Source organism: Dasypus novemcinctus, chromosome 19, assembly GCF_030445035.2.
Source record: "Dasypus novemcinctus isolate mDasNov1 chromosome 19, mDasNov1.1.hap2, whole genome shotgun sequence".
Classification (NCBI taxonomy): Eukaryota; Metazoa; Chordata; class Mammalia; order Cingulata; family Dasypodidae; genus Dasypus; species Dasypus novemcinctus.
This window is the reverse complement of record NC_080691.1, coordinates 20,874-39,620: the sequence shown is the minus strand read 5'-3', so window position 1 is coordinate 39,620 and position 18,747 is coordinate 20,874. Positions and strand designations below refer to the sequence as shown.

The following is an 18,747-nucleotide window of genomic DNA, read 5'->3' as shown; positions in this document are numbered from 1 at the left end:
CCATGGTGACAGGACGCCGGGCCCTAGCAACTGGAGGTGCCCTGGCGACACGATGCCGGGCCCTAGCAACTGGAGGTGCCCTGGCGACACGACGCCCGGCCCCTAGCAACTGGAGTTGCCCTGGCGACAGGACGCCCGGCCCCTAGCAACTGGAGGTGCCCTGGCGACAGGACGCCCGGCCCTAGCAACTGGAGGTGCCCTGGCGACAGGATGCCCGGCCCTAGCAACTGGAGGTGCCCTGGCGACACGACGCCGGGCCCTAGCAACTGGAGGTGCCCTGGCGACACGACGCCCGGCCCCTAGCAACTGGAGGTGCCCTGGCGACACGACGCCGGGCCCTAGCAACTGGAGGTGCCCTGGCGACACGACGCCCGGCCCTAGCAACTGGAGGTGCCCTGGCGACAGGACGCCCGGCCCTAGCAACTGGAGGTGCCCTGGCGACACGACGCCGGGCCCTAGCAACTGGAGGTGCCCTGGAGACAGGACGCCGGGCCCTAGCAACTGGAGGTGCCCTGGAGACAGGATGCCCGGCCCCCAGCAACTGGAGGTGCCCTGGCGACAGGACGCCCGGCCCTAGCAACTGGAGGTACCCTGGAGACACGACGCCCGGCCCCCAGCAACTGGAGGTGCCCTGGCGACAGGACGCCCGGCCCCAGCAACTGGAGGTGCCCTGGAGACAGGACGCCGGGCCCCAGCAACTGGAGGTGCCCTGGCGACTGGACGCCAGCCCGATACCAGGACCCAAACCCCAAATCCGTGCCTCTGGCCTCTGGCGAGTCGCCTCCTGCGTTCACCCAGCATGCGCTGCTGAGGAGCGGGCTGGCCCCGGCCCCGGGCCCGCAGTGGGCACCCTGCGTAGCCTGGGGGACACCTTGCCCGGCCTGGGGGCGCCCTGCACGGCCTGGGGGCACCCTGCCCGTTCTGGGGGGCACGCTGCTGGGCCTGGGCCCCCTCCCTGCCTCAGCAGCCAGGAGCGGGGTGCGGGGGGCGTGCCAGCAACTCTGCTCGAGGGTGGAAACCCAGGCCGCACTTCCGCGCCCAAGTCGCTTCTCGGGGAGGGAGGGGCCTTACGTCACCCACCGGGGGCGTGGCCACGACGGCACCTGGGAAGGGCGGGGCCTTGCGTCACCCAGGGGCGTGGCCACGACGGCACCTGGGAAGGGCGGGGCCTTGCGTCACCCAGGGGCGTGGCCACGACGGCACCTGGGAAGGGCGGGGCCTTGCGTCACCCAGGGGCGTGGCCACGACGGCACCTGGGAAGGGCGGGGCCTTGCGTCACCCACCGGGGGCGTGGCCACGACGGCACCTGGGAAGGGCGGGGCCTTGCGTCACCCAGGGGCGTGGCCACGACGGCACCTGGGAAGGGCGGGGCCTTGCGTCACTCAGGGGCGTGGCCACGACGGCACCTGGGAAGGGCGGGGCCTTGCGTCACCCAGGGGCGTGGCCACTACGGCACCTGGGAAGGGCGGGGCCTTGCGTCACCCAGGGGCGTGGCCACTACGGCACCTGGGAAGGGCGGGGCCGGCGTCACCCAGGGGCGTGGCCACGACGGCACCTGGGAAGGGCGGGGCCTTGCGTCACCCAGGGGCGTGGCCACACGCTACAGCGGGGCGCGGGCTGGGGGTGGAGAGGCGGGAGCAGGTGCGCGCGGCCCTGCGGGAACGCCCACCCGCCAGGCCCCGGCGCCCACGGGGTTTGGGGCCGAGCAGCTCCTGCCCGGCTGTCCCTGGCCTCCGGCCGCGCCCTCCCGCGGGTGCCCGAGGCAGGTCCGGCCCCCACCCGCGGCCGTGGGCCCGCCCCGGCGTCCCTCCTGGCAGCGCTGCCCTCGTGGCCCCGCGCCTCGGCCGGGGCTTTGGTCTGGGGGCGAGCGCCGCGGTCCTGCCCTCCGTCCCGCGCGGCCTCTGCGGCTTTCCGCTCGTTTCTGTCGGGTTCCCCCTCTCCTGCCCGCTTTGGGTGCAATGAGGGTTTTGACGCGCTGCGCGCTGCTCGGGGCCCCAGCCGCGCCTCTGCTGCGCTAGGGCGGCCCCAGGGTCCCACCCGCGTCTTCGCCTTTGTGCGGCCCCCTCGAGCTGGGGTGGGCGTCCTGGTGTGAGAAAGAAAGCTTCTTCTGGAAGAAAATAAGGCTCACCCAATTGTGGAGAAGAAAAGAATTTATTCTCAATCTTGCAAGAAGGGGCACACAATCAGAAAACGTGGCTGGCGCCCGGAACAAAGGAAAATGACACAGTTTATACCCCTAAGCCAAGCACACAAGACCTTCCTCGGTTTGTCCGTAGACCGGATACCTCAGAGGTCTTCGAGCTAGCCCTCGGGCACATGGAATGATACAGCATCCAACTGTGGTGGGCGCCCCAGCTGAGATAATGAGGGAAGTTAAGATGGACAGCGCAACCCCTTCCATTTTCCAAACCAATTTTCAAGCCATCCTGTGAGTGAATTACTAATGCCAGATTCTCTGCTAGTTCCTCAGATAGGGCTGTTAGGCCTTGTACAGCTTTAGTGATGGTTCCATCGGGGGCAGTGTTATTGGGGGTGAATGTACAGCAACTACCTCCAATCATCACACAGACTCCCCCTTTCTCAGCTAGCATCATACCTAAGGCCATTCTATTTCCCATGCCATTCTGCTAGTAGCATCTAATAGTCCTGCAGTTCCCTTAACTGCATCCCTGGTGTAATTAATAAATCTCTGTTGATTATCATAAATGTAATTAATCCAGTCTACATTTTTATTAATGGTGACCCACCAGAACAAGAATGACTCAAACTCAGCTGTTACTTGATTTCTAGTCTTAAATTCATCTGGGACTCCTCGGGGAACTCCTATATTGTCTAAATAGATCCATTCATCAAAAGAACCAAGTAAACTTCTTTTCTCTCTCCCTCCTTGGGATGATATTCTCACTTCTTTTTCAAATGCCAAGGTGAATGGGATAGCCAGTTGGACCAGAGCACAGGTCCCGCCCCACCATCAGGCAGTATTGGTCAGAGAACACCCTTTCCACAGGACCACCACAGGTCTGCTTGAGGTCTGACCAAACTGGAGAAATTGTCAGTATGATCACTGCTTACATTCCACACTTTTTACATGAGGCCATAGTTCCAAGATCCTGGAATCTTTTCCCCTATCTAGAGAGACAAGGAGAGTGATTCCCTGGGCCCAGATGGCCAGGTATGGCCTTGATGTTTCCATTTTTGACCAGTGGGAAGAGAGAGGACAACGCACTACAATTCTCACCAGGAGTAGCATTTTGAAAGAGGAGTATCATACACTTAAACGCCTTTTCATGCTTTTCCATACTGAGCAGAAAGGGCACAATATGAGCTGTGGGCCAGCCTGTTGTGCAAGCATAACTGTTGCTTTTGCTTAGACTCTGGGCTGTATATTTGACCCATTCTACCCAGGCATTTGTGTCCCCATATCCTGTCTTTATTTCTATGGTTTGCTTTAAATCTTCTGCCTTAAGTATTCTAACTGCTTTGGGATCATTTTGAATTGGGGAACTGGCCTTTGGTGGGTTTTCCTGTGGTATTTCTGAAATGTTAGCTGTAGAGGGCGTTGTCGATGTCATATCTACAGGGGGAGGAAGGACTCAGATACGGAACCTCCCCAGAGGATCTTTACCTGTAATATCTGCTCCCATTCCACTTGGTCCCTGCCGCTGCTCCCAGTTTCTAAGTTGTCTTCTTCCTTAATAGTTATTACTACTGGATTGCACTGAAGACTTTTGCAGTTTGGTGGGTATTACCTTTACAAAAGGTTATCTTACCCTTTAATGGCCTTGAACCTGGTGAGACCCATCCCATATTCATGGTCCATCCCTTATACTGGGTAGTCCACCATACATCATCTCATGAGGGGCAAGGGGGGGCTCGACTGTAACCATTCCCCACTGGCTCTGGGCATAGGGATTTATTTTCCCCACTCAGCCATGGCTGGTGCTCTAAATTCCCACAGTCTATTACTTGGCAGGCATCAAACTGCACCGTCTGGGACTCCAGACCTTTAGTCACGTTTAAAACTAACTTGATGGGCCCAGTTGCTTCTCAGGTTTGAAATATCATGGCTAGTAAGATTATTTTCCATTTAACTTGAGGTCTGAATTTTTCCTTTGGTGTTCTGATAGGACTAGGGCCATTGTTGACTAGGACAATACACAGCTCATCCCCCTCCCTCCCCACCCCAGTTATTATTTTTTCATTGTGATCTTTAAGGGATCTGGGGCTGAAATTATTTTCCAAGACTCAGATGAGGTTGTTGGGTACTTATCATCTGGTTCAGGTACTGGTCCTTCTACTCGAGTGTAATGAGTCCAGCCTTTTTCTGGCATTTGGATTGCTGTTTCAGTTGTCAGCAAGACTTGATAAGGTCCTTCCCAGGTCAGTTGGAGTTTGGACTCTTTCCACAACCTGATTAGGCCCCAGCTGCCAGGTTGGTGTTGCTGGACTGCAGATTCAAGAGGCGGAGTCTGAGCCAGCAAACCCCGAAGTCTGAGGGATGACAAAGTAGAAGACAAGGACAGTGTATAATTTTGAAGAAGGAGATCCTTCGACTCAAAGGAGGGGAGTTCTCCAGGCTTCCCAGGGAAGGGCAGACCAAAAAGCATTTCATAAGGAGAAATTCCCAGTTCCCTCCTAGGGGCAGTTCGGATTTTTAACAGAGCTATAGGTAAACAATTAACCCATGGTAATTTGGTTTCTAAGACCAACTTAGATTTTTTTTAAGGATGGTTCCTTCTCTCCACCTTCCCTGAGGATGGTGGGTGCCAGGGTGTATGGAAGTTCCATGTGACACCTAGACCCTGCATATTTTGCAACACTCTGGATGTACAGTGACCACATTTGTCTTAATCTATGTTTTCTACTAACCCATATTGGGGAAAGATTTGTTCAAGGATAATTTTTGAAGTCCCTGATGCTGTAGCTGAAGCAAGAGGGCATGCTTTTAGCTCACACTATCAGGTGTCCCACAATATCCAGAACATACTTTAGTCGACCTCAGGGGGCATTTCAGGATAATCAATCTGAATGCTCTGGAATGGTCTGAGGCCGGGCTCCCTCCCCCCCTGGCACTTGCTTTCTTAAAACTTTCTTATTAACTTTCTGACAGATTTTGCACCATGCACTTATTTGTTTGGCTATAGGATAAAGGCCCATACACCCAAAATGCTTGAGGACCAGGTCACACATGGCCTGTACTCCCCAGCGACTCCCTTGGTGCAAAACCGCTAGTACTTCCCTCAAGAGTTGCTTATTCGACATCTGCCGGCCGTCTGGGAGGAGCCACTTCCCTTGGCTATCTAAGGCTGCCCCCAATTGTTCTAGTTCTTTTACTTCCTGTTCAGAGAATACAGGGATTTCAATTTCTTTGGGGATGGAGTGTATCAGGACCATCAGTTCCAGAGGGGAACAGAGGGAAGCTTCTTTGGCCTTCTCATCAGCCAATGTGTTGCCTGTTGCTTCAAAAGTGTGACACTTCTGATGCCCATTCATATGTACCACAGATATTTCCCTTGGTAAGAGCAGACTGGCTAACACTTGTTTTACCAGTTCCACATGGACTAATTCCTTCCCTCTGCTATTGATCAATCCCCTTTCTTCCCAAATTTTTCCAAAGGTGTGGACCACGCCAAAGGCATATTTAGCATCTGTGTAGACTGTACCATCTTTTTCCTCTAGCAATTTAAGGGCTTGATTTAATGCACACAGCTCACAAGTTTGAGCTGACCAATCATTGGGCAGTCTGCCAGCTTCTTTCACTTCACAAGTGAGCCCATCAATGACAGCATAGTCATTGTGTCTTTTTCCTTCCAGGACCCTAGAAGACCCATCTTTGAATAATTTTTCCCCCGAATGTAAGGGAAGGTCCCCTAGGCCAGGCCGGACTCGGTTTGGTGTTCAATTAAGTCTAAGCAATCAGGGAAGTGGACTTGGCCCAGTGGTTAGGGCATCCACCTACCACCTGGGAGGTCCGTGGGTCAAACCCCAGGCCTCCTTGACCTGTGTGGAGCTGGCCCATGCGCAGTGCTGATGCGCACAAGGAGTGCCGTGCCATGCAGGGGTGTCCCCGCGTAGGGGAGCCCCACGTACAAGGAGTGCGCCCCGTAAGGAGAGCCGCCCAGCACGAAAGAAAGTGCAACCTGCCCAAGAATGGCGCCACACACACGGAGAGCTGACACAGCAAGATGACGCAACAAAGAGAAACACAGATTCCTGGTGCTGCTGATAAGGACAGAAGTGGACACAGAAGAACACACAGCAAATGGACACAGAGAGCAGACAACTGGGGGAGGTGGGGGAAGGGGAGAGAAATAAATAAATAAATCTTATAAAAAATAATAATAAGTTGAGACAATCATGTTCAGGAGTTTCTACCTGGTTGGGGCTTTTCCAAAGGAAGGAAGCTGGGTTCAGACTATGATCAACTGTCAGTATTAAATTGTCTTTTTCCATTAGAATAGCCTCATATTTGAGAATTCGGGAATCCATTAACCATCTTCCTGCTTTTTGAGACAAAATAGTCCTGACCTGATGAGGGGTGCTAACAGCTAAGGCCGCTCCAAAGGTCAGTGTCCTGCTTTCTTCCCCTAAGGGCGCAGTTGCTGCCACGGCCTGAGCACACCCTGGCCATCCCCTGGAGACAGGATCCAGGACTCTGGAAAGGAAGGCTGCAGGCTTCCATTGGCCTCCCCAGATCTGGGTTAGGACTCCAAGGCTGTCCCCTCATCCACTGTCACAAACAGAGGGAAAGGCTTCTCGAGGGAGGGGAGGGCTGGAACAGGGGCTTGCACCAGTGCCCATTTGAGCCCCTCTAAGGCCTTTACGTCCTCCTCCTTCCATTCTAACCTGTCAGGCTGCTCCATCAACAGTTTTTGATATAACCGCTTGGTTTGGGATGCATAAGAATCTATCCATAATCTACATTATCCCAACACTCCCAAAAATCTCCTTAGTTCTCTTTTTGTCTGGGGAAGAGGTAATTCAGTAATGGCCTGAATTCTTTCTGGATTTATCTTCCTCCTTCCATCACTAATGAGATGACCCAGGTATTTGACTTCCTTTTCTACAAATTGTAGCTTACCTTTTGACACTCTTAGCCCTTGATCCTCCAGGAAATTCCATAAGCTCTTTGTAGTTGGGACCACTATCTGCCTTTCTTCACCTGATAATAGCATATCACCTACACATTGTAAAAGGGAAATTTCAGGTGGGACTGCAAACTTCTCCAATACTTTTTCCAGTTCCTGCCCAAAGAGGCTGGGGGAGTCTGTGAAGCCTTGGGGTAAAACTGTCCACCTATACTGCTGTTTTCTTCCTGTAGAGGGATCCTCCCACTCAAAGGCAAACAAGCCCCTACTCTCTGGATCAAGGGGACAGGTCCAAAAGGCATCCTTTAGAGCTATAACACTAAACCATTTATGATGGCAGGGGATCTTACTAAGGAGAGTGTATGGGTTTGGGACTACTGGGTGTTGAACCTGAATGATTTGATTAATGGCCCTCAGATCCTGTACCAGCCTCCAACTACCGTCTGATTTCTGAAAGGGCAAGATAGGAGAATTGGAGGGGGACATGCAGGGCTCCAAGAGCCCACCCCGAAGGAGGGCTTCGATGATGGGTTGAGGTCCCTGCCTGCTCTTAAGGGAAATGGGATATTGCCTTTGACAAGTAATTTCCCCTTCCTTGCTCAATTTGATTTTAATAGGGGGTACCTGCAACCCCCCTCTATTCCCTTCTCTCACCCAACTTCCTCTCTGATATATTTTTCATCTTCTTCAGTGAGCATGGCTAAGACTACTTCTATCTGTTCTGCTGCCATTACCCCCTGTCCAGGCAGGTGCTGCCTCTCCCACTCCTTCATAGCTGCCCTCTGCTCCATTCCTCCTTCTTCTCCCATAAAGGGGATATTCATTATGGACATACGTTCAGGCCAGGTGTATAAACTAGGACCTAGGAATTGATCTACTTGTTCAGCCAGCCCCACTGGATCTTCCATTAGTGATTTCATCTCCTTTCTGAAGTTTCTTACTTCAGGACTTGTCAGTGCGGCATTTACATAGCCAATCTCCCCTGGCCCCATCGGTATTTCTCTCAGTGGATACAAAGGCTCAATGAGTTTTGCTCTTTCACTGTCTTCTCCTCAGATACTCTGGGGAATGGAAAATTTTGTCTATCTTTCTTACACTATTCCAATTCTTTCCTCAGCTGTTGGTGGGTTGTAACAGGTGGGGATGTTGGCCCTGCTTGATTCTCCGGTTCCCCAGGGCTTATAAGGGTTCTATTGGGCCCTCCAAGTCTAATGGCCCTTCTCCTGGGAGGGGAGGGGGAACTAAGGAGGAGGGAGATTAGGCAGGGGGTCCCAGGGTTCCTTAGTTTCTGCAGCCTTAGTTTCTGCAAGCTTAGCCTTGGGGCCTGGATTTTCAGCTTTCATAGGATAGAGAGCGGCCCCCTTCCCCTTTAACCAGCACATGGCATAGTCAGGCTCTTCTTTGGAGAAGGGTGTTTTCCATTAACATACAGCACAAGCTCAGCACTAAGTCAATCCTCATCTGCCCCATATTTTGACCAGAATATGTCAGGCTGTAAAATACTTTCCTTGGTCCAGATAAAACAGCAGTATTTCATCATTCTCTGCTTGTCTTTTCCCTTGTCCAATGCCTTAACATCCTCCCTAGTGGACTATCTGGAGGAATGTCTCCGGGGGATCCTACAGATACCCCCTCCCCCTTTTCCAAGTCAACCGACTGCCTCTATTTCCCATTCTGAATCTTGTCTGGGTCTCTTTCTTTTGAATCTTTTGCTTTGTCCGTCTCCGGTCCTTTCCCTCACGGGAGAAGGGAAATGTGAATTGGGACTCCACACTCACTTCACCCTGTATGTATGTCACGTGTCTCATGCACACACAGTGAGCCTCAGACTCATCAGAATTCCCGACCACCGAGGTAACACTTAATAGCCTTTGTTCTTACCTTGGTCCCTGCGTGGAGCCACCTGGTCAACAGGAGGCAGGTTTTCCCTTCCCTTTTTCTCGTCCACAATCAGCAGATCTAAGTGTCTGTTCTCGGGCCTCCCGGCTGCCAGAGGCAAGGCCCCCCCGGTGGAGTCCAAGACACTTAAACAGCGGGGCGCGCCTCCCTGTCGTCCTCTCTGAAGCCTCAGAATCCCGGACGAGCCCCCAAAGCTGTTGGAAAGAAATCTTCTGGAAGAAAATAGGCTCACCCGATTGTGGAGAAGAAAAAACTTTATTCTCAATCTTGAAAGGAGGGGCGCACAACCAGAACACGTGACTGGCGCCCCGAAGAAAGGAAAATTACAATTTCTACCCCTGAGCCTAGCGGCAAGCCCTTCCTCTGTTTCTCCATAGACTGGACACCTCAGAGGTTACAGCCTAGCCGATATCTAACTCTCCTGCTTTCCCCATCGCATTCCAACCATTTTAGTTTTACCTGCTCCCCTTTGCCAAATAAGGAATGGAATTTAGTGCTGAATTGTATTGAATTAGCTCTTTCTTGGGCATCTTTTTTTACGGCCTATAGGACTGGTTAAGCTGGTTTCCGTTGTTCCTGTTTAACCTAGGAGGGGAGACTGAGGCAGTAGGCTGCCAGGTTACATGAATTAATGTTTTCTTCATGTGAAAACTAATCTTCGTTTCTTACACTGGGGAGGGGGTCTCCACGTGGGCATCCCGGGGACAGGGGTCTCCAGGTGGGTGTCCCCAGTACGGGGGTCTCCAGGTAGGCATCCCGAGTACAGGGGTCTCCAGATGGGCATCCTAGGGCAGGGTCTCCAGGTAGGCATCCTGAGTATGAGGGGACTTCAGGGGTCTCCAGGTGGGCATCCCAGGTCAGGGAATCTCCACGTGGATGTGCCAGGGCAGGGGTCTCCAGGTGGGCATCCTGAGTATGGGGGTCTCTGATGGGTGTCCCAAGTATGGGGGTCTCCAGGTGGGTGCCCCAACTATGGGGTTCTATGGTGGGCGTCCCGAGTATGGGGGTCTCCAGGTGGGTGTCCCAAGGCAGGGGTCTCCAGTGGGTGCCCCAACTATGGGGGTCTCCGGTGGACGTCCAGAGTACAGGGGTCTCTGAATGGGGATCCTGGGGTGGGCCCGGCAGCCTCCACAGCTTTGTCCCACACCGGGACGGGGGCTCCTCTGGCTGGGGCAGTGTCCACTCGCCTGCCCTCTTGCGGCCCCGGGGAGCTGCCCACTCACTGCTGTCCGTGTCAGCTGCCTTCGACCCCAGCCTGCTGCCACGCAGCCGTGGCCTCCTCAGCTGGCATGTCCAGCCCCTGCCCAGGAGCGCAGCCGGCGTCCTGGGAGCAGGCCGGTCTCTCAGCGTCCACAGAGACGGGCAGGGGCGGTACGGGGGCCGACCCCGGGGCCCCAGCCCTCCCGGGTGGGCTCTCCTAGGCCAGGGTCTGCCCTCTCAGCACGTCAGGGCCATCCCGGGCGCCGCAGGGCGCTCAGCCCCCCCCCCCCCAGTGCCCGACGCCACGAGCAGCCCCCATCAGGACCACCAAACGCGTCCCCGGGCGTGGCGCAGTGTCCCGGGGAGACCCCTGCTGGGGGGGCTCCGGCAGCAAAGCCACCGCCAGGTTCCTGCACGGAGCCAGGTCTGGGGGCTGAGCCCCCTCCTCACGCCGGGCCCTGTGCCCCACCACTGCCTGCTCCTGGAAAGCGGCTGGGGGCAGCTGCTGCGGCCCCATCAGTCCCTTGTTGACTCTGAGGGGAGCCGGCGCCTCACTGGACTCTGCTCCCCCTCCCCCGCCCCCCTGTGGGGCGAGCCTGCAGCGGGCAGCGCCCATGTCACCCCCAGGCCGGGGCCCGGGCCGCTGAGGGGTGTCTAGGGGGCCAGCCCCCACTCCTGCTCCGGGCAGAGGCCCACTCCTCCGGTGGCCGAGCTTGCACCCCAAAATCAGCTCTCACCAGATGACGTGGCCGGGGGCTCCATGGGGTCCTCAGGCTGGGCCAGCACGGGTCGGCCCCCCACCCGCCCCCCAACGCAGGGCAGGGCCCCGCTGTCCCCCACACGTGGCCTCCTCCCTGGCCAGGGATGGGTGAGCCGAGGGGCTGTGGGGTGGACCGAGGACCCGCAGCCCTCCCGCCCCTCCAGCCGGCGCGGCACCCACCTTCTCCCGCCCCCGTGGGTTCACGGGGAGCCGTCCACAAGCAAGTCCTCCGCGCCAGGGACGCCTTGTGCGTCCTCCCCGAGGCCCCGCGAGACGACAGCAGGGACACGGCCCGGAGACCCCCTGGCCCTGACCGCCCGCCGGCCAGCCCGTTCAGCCAGACTCGCCCGCTTCCGGGCGGAGAAGTGGAGGGGCAGCGGCCGCCGCAGCCCCCCGCGGGTCTACGTCTCCAGCCCCGGGGACCTGGCGCCGCGGGGACGCCCGCACACCCCCGCCCCCCCCCCCGCGCCCGGCGACTCCAGGGAGCCGCGGGGCGTCCAGAGGCCAGGGACAGGCGGCCCGGCCCCTCCCGGCTCCAGAACCTTCTTCCAAGGGGGCGCTGGCGCCTGGGGAGCGGGTGGGAGCTTACGAGACCACCGGCCCCTCCTGCGGCCCGGGCCGGGCCCCCACGCCAGCGTGCGCTGGGCCCCTACGGCGTACATCGGAGCGGGGACCCCCCGGGCGGGCGCCGAAGGAGGCGCTAGGACCCCAGTGCACGGCGGGCAGGGGGCTTCTCCGGCCTGCCCTGAGCCCCGCGCGCGGGGCTTGCTCCCCTCCCGGCCTCTCCTTCCACCGCGTTCCCGGAAGGGGCCTGGGGGGGGGAGAGTTTCGGGGAGGTGGACGGGAGGCCAGGAAGTGGGGTCTGGGAGAGGGAGGCTCCTGCGAAAGTCTCAAGGACTTCCTCCCCGGGGGCAGAGCCGGGAAGGGGGGTGGGCCCGCGGGAAGACAGGGCAGGGGGCGGAGGGGGCGGGACTCGGCTAATCTCCAGCCTCCCCGGGAGCCCGCGGGCCCCTCACAGCCCACCCCGGGCCCACCCACCACCCCCGCAGGCCACACCCACCTTCCCCGGCTCCCACCCCCGCCCCGCCTCCAGCTCTTCCCACCTGGGCCCCTGAGGGGCTGCGCCCCCCATCCCAGAACCGGCTTGCTCACTCTGCCCAGTCGCGGGGTGCCCCTCGCGCTCCCCTGAGCCGTGGGGGGTGGGGGGCTCTTGGGACTGGCCAGGAGGGGGTCGTCCAGGCAGGCCAGGGCCGGGGTCCGGCGGCCCCGAGGGCCAGCCCAGGTGAGCCGGCCAAGCTCTGCCCGGGGTCTCGGCAGAGCCCGGCGCCCCCTCCCCGGCCTGGCCGCGTCCTGAGCTGGGCAGGCGCGCGGGTGGCAGGAAGCCGGGTCAGGGGCTGGGAAGTGGCCCATTCAGCGGCCCCGCGGACCCCCACGCGGGTTAAGGGCCCAGCTTCCTGGAGAGGGGCCTCGCTGCGGAGCCGGCTTCCTGCGAGGCCTTTCCCGGCACCCGAGGCCCGGGGGATGGGGGGGGTGGGGGGTGAGGGGTAGGGCTGGGGGGGCAGGGGCAACGGGGGGCCCTCAGAAAGGAACGAGCCTCAGTTTCCCCCTCCTGGGCCCAAGCTTCCCTCTCCTTCTGCCTCAGTTTCCCTTCTGGCAAACAAGGGGCTGCGAGAACACCCACCGGCTGCAGCAGGGGAGTGGGGGCTGACGAGCCCGTCGCCTGCCGCCCCTTCTCTTACCCCACAGTCAGGGGAGCTGAGGTGACAGAGACAGAGCTGGGGCGGGAAGGCCGGGCGGGAAGGCCGGGCGGGCGGCGGAGCGGGCAGGGCGAAGGCCCTGGGGCTGCGGGAAGGCGCCACGGGGTGGGGGCGTCCGCGCAGAGGGAACGGGGTCCCCGGGGGGGTGAGCCTGCGTGGAGCCCCAAGCCAGGGCAGCCAACCCCACCCCACCCCACCCCCAAAAGATCTTCCAGTTGGGGCGGCCCTGCCCGTCTGACGGAGGGTGCCCCAGCTCAGAGCGAGGCGGTCCCACCTGTCAGTCCCGGGAGACCCCACCCCCAGGGGACCCTCGTCTCAACACACTCATACCCGAGACCCCCCACTCCCAGGAAACTCCCTGCTCCTGCCCCTCCCGGGACACACCCCCAGGGGATTCTCGTCTCCTGAACACCCTCCTACCCGAGACACCCCCCCACTCCCAGGAGACCCCCGCCCCCCCCCCCGGGAACACACCCCCAGTGAACACCCTCATACCCGAGACCCCCCACTCCCAGGAGACCCCCGCCCCCCCCGGGAACACACCCCCAGCGAACACCCTCATACCCGAGACCCCCCACTCCCAGGAGACCCCCGCCCCCCCCCGGAACACACCCCCAGGGAGCCCTCATCTCCTGAACACCCTCATACCCGAGACCCCCACTCCCAGGAGACCCCCTGCCCCTCCCGGGACACACGCCCAGGGGACGCCTCCCAGCGGGCCCCATCCCCGGGGATCCCCACCCCAAGGCATCTTCACCACCAGGAGACCCCGGCCCTGCCGCGTGGGGTCCCAGGAGCCGGAGGCCGGGGCTCTCTGCCGCCCCCGCGCGGCCGCTCGGGAGAGTGCAGGCGCTGGCCCGACGGGGCGGGCGGGGCGGCCCGAGCCGCGCACTTGACCCCGGGAGGCCCCGCCCCGGTCTCCTTCCCATCTCCGAGGGCGACCTGGCCTCGGCCCAGACCCTCTCCCCGTCTGTTCTCCCGACCTCGGCTCTGGGGTCCCCACCCCTTCTGCCTCTCCGGCCGGGAATCCCCTCGGAAACCCCCCCGGGAGCCGCTGGAGGACGGGGCGGGAGGCAGGGTCGTGGGGTCGGCGGGAAGGAGCCCGGGGCGCCAATATTTAAGCCGCGGCCCCCGCGGGAGGCGAGAGACGGGAGGGCACGAGCATGGAGCGCGGGCTGGTCCTGCTGCTTCCGCTCTGCCTGGGCCTGCTGCAGGGGGGTCGCGGTGAGCGGGGCTGGGGCTGGAGAGGGGGCCTGGGGGGGGGGCGGGGAACGGAGTTTAAAAGGGGAGGGTCTCGAGGAGGGGAGGGGCTTTAGGAGAGGGGGGATTGGGGAGGGGACTTGGTAAAGAGGAGGGGGCTTGGCAGAGGGGAGGGGGGGACACCACCGGGAAAGGGGTCTGGGGAGGAGCCAGTGATGGGAGGGGGCTCTGGAGGGGGCAGCGCCAATAGAGGGGGCTGGGGGCTCGGGGCTGCCCTCTGATCCACAGGAAAAGGGGCATCGGGCGGTGCGGGGGGGCCGGGGGGCCGGGGGTGGAGCGGGGGGCACTGGGGCAGGCGCTGGGGCAGGCACTGGGGCACCGGGCGGTGCGGGGGGGCCGGGGGGCCGGGGGTGGAGCGGCGGGCGCTGGGGTGGGCACTGGGGCACCGGGCGGTGCGGGGGGGCCGGGGTGGAGCGGCGGACGCTGGGGTGGGCACTGGGGCACCGGGCGGTGCAGGGGGCCCGGGGGGCCGGGGGGCCGGGATGGAGCGGCGGACGCTGGGGCAGGCTGAGCGCCACCTGGGCCCGCAGGTGAGCCCCTGGAGGTGGAGCCGCCCGAGCCGGCTGTGGCCCTGGGTGGGCGGCTGGAGCTGACCTGCCGCCTGGAGTGTCCGGACGGCCAGCCCCGCTCGGTGCAGTGGCGCGGCCTGGACACCAGCCTGGGCTCCGTGTGGTCCGACGGCCACCGCAGCGTCCTCACGGTGCACAGCGCCTCGCTGTGGGCCGCGGGCACGCAGGTGTGCGTGGGCTCCTGCGCGGCGGCCACCTTCCAGAAGGCCGTGCAGCTCCTGGTGTACGGTGAGTCGCCCCTGCCCGCCCGCCCAGCCCTCCGGACCCCCCGGCGGGTCTCCTGGCCTTCCCCGGGCCCCTGGTCCCCTCCCAGCACCCGCGTTCGGGCCTTTGCATGGCGGCGCCCCTCTGCGTCCCCGCCTCCCCTCCATCCCACCTCGGGCTGGGCGCGGCCCCCCACCCCGCCGCTCGTCCGACCCTCGGTCCACCCGCAGCCTTCCCGGACCAGCTGAGCGTGTCCCCGGCGGCCCTGACGCCCGGGCGGGAGCAGGAGGTGGCCTGCACGGCCCTCGGCGTCATGCCGGTGGACCCCGACGCCCTGTCCTTCTCCCTGCTGCTGGGGGAGCGGGAGCTGGAGGGCGCCCAGGCCCTGGGCCGGGACGAGGAGCCCCTGGAGGACGAGGACATGCTGTTCCGCGTGACGGAGCGCTGGCTGCTGCCGCCCCTGGGGACCCCCGCCCCCGCCGCCCTCCACTGCCAGGCCACCCTGACGCTGCCCGGCGTGGCGCTGAGCCGCCGCCAGCCCGTCCCAGGTGACCGCCCCTGATGAGCCACGGGGGCCGGCTCTGCACCCCCACCCCTGCCAGGCCAGCCCGTGGGTCCCCCACCCCCTCTGGGCGACGGGAAAGACGGAGCTCTGTCTTCAGGCAGCTGGAGTGGCGCTTCTCGTGAGCGCGTTCTTTCGAATATTTCCTGAGCCTGGCTCAGTGCCAGCCCCGGGAGCTCCCACAGCCCCCCAGGGCTCCCCGAGCCCTCCCCCCCTCAGCTCCCGGCTCTCCTGGCTCACTCGCTCCAGCCCACCAGGCCGGGCCCTGCCTCAGGGCCCTTGCACCTGCCATGCCCTCCACCTGGAGCACCCAGGCCCCTGTCCCCTCCTCCAGCCCCTCCGCACACACCCCTCATCCCTCTCCCGACCTGTGTTTCTTCACGCCACTTACAACACCCTGCCTGTTCTAGCTCTTCCCTGAGCTCCGTCTCCCCCATCGTTGCCTTCATCAGGGTGGGAATTGGTCTGTCTTGCTCAGAGCCACAGCCTGTACATAGGTGGTGCTTGATAAATACTTGAATGAATGGATGCCGGCATCGCAGGCCTGGTACACAGCAGGCGCTCGGTCGTGTCAGACGTTGCTGTTCATCTGGTCGGCACACGTGAAGGCCCCAGCGGCTCCTCCCGCGGAAGAGGGGCTCCGGCTGCTGAGCTCAGGGCTCTCGAGGAGGGGGCTCCCAGGGACGGGGGGCGGCTCCCGCAGCCCCGCGAGAGCGGTCGTGGCGGCAGGCGCTGCCGGAGGCGGCTGGATTTGAGAACTAAGCTGTAGCAGTTCGGACCAACGCGCCCTCGAGGCCTCGGTTTCCCCATCTGTACGGGGGGCGTGGAGCAGGAGCACCGGCACCCCCTCCCCTCTCCACCTCCCACGTCCGCGAGAACAAACCTGAGCGCGTGGGACCCCGAGCTGGGCGCGTGGGGGGGTGCCAGCGAGCAGCGGGCGGGTGTGCAGACCCCCGCGGCCCACGGGGTCCAGGGAAGAGGCCTGGAAGGTTCTGGGGGGGCAGCTGGGAAGACTCCCCTCCTTTGTTTTTCAGTCCTACACGGGCCAGCAGCCCTGGAGCCTCCCAGCACGGCCAACCTGGAGCCCGCCATGGCTACCCTGGGGCCCCCCAGCACAGCCGCCCCAGAGCCCACCACCACCCCTGCCATGGCCACCCCAGAGCCCCCCAGCACGGCTGGCCCACCACCCTCCAGCACAGCCGCCCCAGAGCCCCCCAGCACGGCCGCCCCAGAGCCCCCCAGCACGGCCGGCCCACCACCCTCCAGCACGGCCGCCCCAGAGCCCCCCAGCACGGCCGCCCCAGAGCCCCCCAGCACGGCCGGCCCACCACCCTCCAGCACGGCCGCCCCAGAGCCCCCCAGCACGGCCGGCCCAGAGCCCTCCACCACGGCCACCCAGGAACCCCCTGCCATGGCCGCCCTGGAGCCCCCCAGCATGGCCGCCCCGGAGCCCTCCACCACGGCTGCCCTGCAGCAGGCGCCCACCGTCGACCCCAGCAGTGCCAGCCCCCCACCCAGCCCGGCCGGCCCCTGCCACCTGGAAATCCACCAATCCCCCGGGCCCACGCACAGGAAGGGCCGCCTGGAGCTGCTGTGCGTGGCGGCCTGCGGCGTGGGCGTGGCCGTGCGCTGGACCCGGGCCCCCGGAGGTCTGGCGGCCTACGAGAGGCGGGAGGCGGGGCCGCGGGCTTGGCTGGCCCTGCCGCGGGCCGGGCGCGTCCCCGAGGGCTGGTTCCAGTGCCGCCTGCACCCCGGGGACCAGGTGGCCAGCCTGTACGTGGTCCCGAGAAGCGGTGAGTCCTGGTGCCTGGGGAGGGGCGGGGGGATCTTTGAAAAGACCTCTGAAAAGGAAGGGCCTGCCCAGCCTGCTTCCTCCACTGCCCGGGGTGGGGGGCTCCCAGGGGCCACGCACCCTGTACTCGCCCGTGGAGTAGAGAAGAAATAGAATGCAGCTGCGTGGGCGCGTTTAGACGTTCTAGTAGCCACATTTTTCATAAAAGTAAAAAGAAACAGGTGCAAGTAATTTTGATACCCTATTTTATTGAGCCAAGTGCATCTAAAACGTCATGACAACGTGTAACCAATATAAAAACTTTTAATGTGGTGTTTAACATTCTTTTTCTCCTCGACATATGTCTTTGGAACGCGGCGCACATTTCAGATTAGACTAGCCACGTTCCAAACGCTTTGAGGCTGCAGCCGTGGCCAGCCAGTGGCCGCTCTTTTGGGCAGCCCCACGAGTCACTGCAAAGTCCTGGGGGAGGGGTATTGGAATTTCAAAAGGCTTTCTACCCCATGGCATCCTTCGGGCTCCCCAGACTTCAGGGGCTAGGTAGATTTGGGGGCACCTGGCAGGCTCCTCCCCGCTCCCGCTCCCCAGAGCCTGCGGGTGGCACCTGACCCGTCCCTCTTCCCCAGTGTCCGGCCCCGACGGCGACGTCGACGTCGCCACCCTCTGGACGGGGAGCTCGGTCCTGGGGCTGCTCCTGCTGGCCTTCCTCGCCCATCGCCTCCGGAGACGCTGCCGCTCCCCGGACTGAGCCCTGCGCTGTGGCCTGGCTGGGCCCAGCAGGACCCGGGCCGGGCGGGCCGCTCCCGAGCGGCCTGCCTCTCCCTCACTGGCTGCAACGCGGGGCGCTTGTGGGGTTCTGGGAGGCAGGAAGGCAACCGCCGAGCCCCTCACCCCGGAGGTCCGGCTCCCCCAGCGGGCTGGGCTGCCTGGCGCCGGGCCCCAGCCGGCCCCCACCCCCCTGGCAATCCAGGGCTGGAGAATAAAGGGCATTTGGTCTGAGGATGTTGGACTCCCCCACCCAGCTCTAAATAGCCTCTGCGCCGAGCAGCTCCCCGGAGAGGGGGCACCCCCAGCCTCCCGGGTCAGGGTCAGGAGAGGAAGCAGTAGGGACCGGGCAGCAGGACAGGCTCAGGCCAGGGGCGGGAGAGCACAAAGGCCGGGCATCCTTGGGGGGCTGGGGGGAGGGCGTCTGGAAATGAGGTCAGCAGGTGGACAGCGGGGCCTTCAGCGCGGGGAGCTGGGCGCACCCCCCTCTGGGAGCCAGGAAGGGCCCTGCGGAGGGGGCTGGCTCGCGCACCGCTTCTGCGAACTCGTACCGGCTGCTGGGCTGGGAGGACGCCAGGCATTCCCGTCTCTACCCCGGGGGGCCCCCAGTCCACCGTGGCGTGGTGCCGGATTCCAAAGCCACAGCTAACCCAAGATGAAGGCGGACCGGGTGGGGGGATCCCGAGAGGCACCTGACCCGGCCTGGGGAGAGCCGGGGGGAGGGTCTCCCCCGGGAGTGAGCTCTAAACTCAGACGAAGATTGAATGAGGCACAAAGGCTGGAAAATGAGTCTCAGAAAACGGTCTGGTGGTCGGCGGCGGCGCTCGGCCCTGCAGCCGAGGGTGGACCCATGCGCACGCGCGGGCGGGCCCCTTCGGAGACGAGGGTAGA

The 18,747-nt window shown here is 62.3% G+C and overlaps 1 protein-coding gene across 1 annotated transcript; it reads left to right on the top strand.

Moving 5' to 3' along the window:
• Positions 1-13,861: 13,861 nt before the first annotated feature.
• MADCAM1 (mucosal vascular addressin cell adhesion molecule 1) lies at positions 13,862-17,864 on the top strand. Its single transcript, XM_058282290.2, has 5 exons — positions 13,862-13,928; positions 14,495-14,761; positions 14,968-15,285; positions 16,334-17,092; positions 17,718-17,864. Exons 1-5 carry the CDS (start codon positions 13,868-13,870, stop codon positions 17,837-17,839), a joined length of 1,527 nt encoding a protein of 508 aa, XP_058138273.2. The 5' UTR covers positions 13,862-13,867; the 3' UTR covers positions 17,840-17,864.
• Positions 17,865-18,747: the final 883 nt, after the last annotated feature.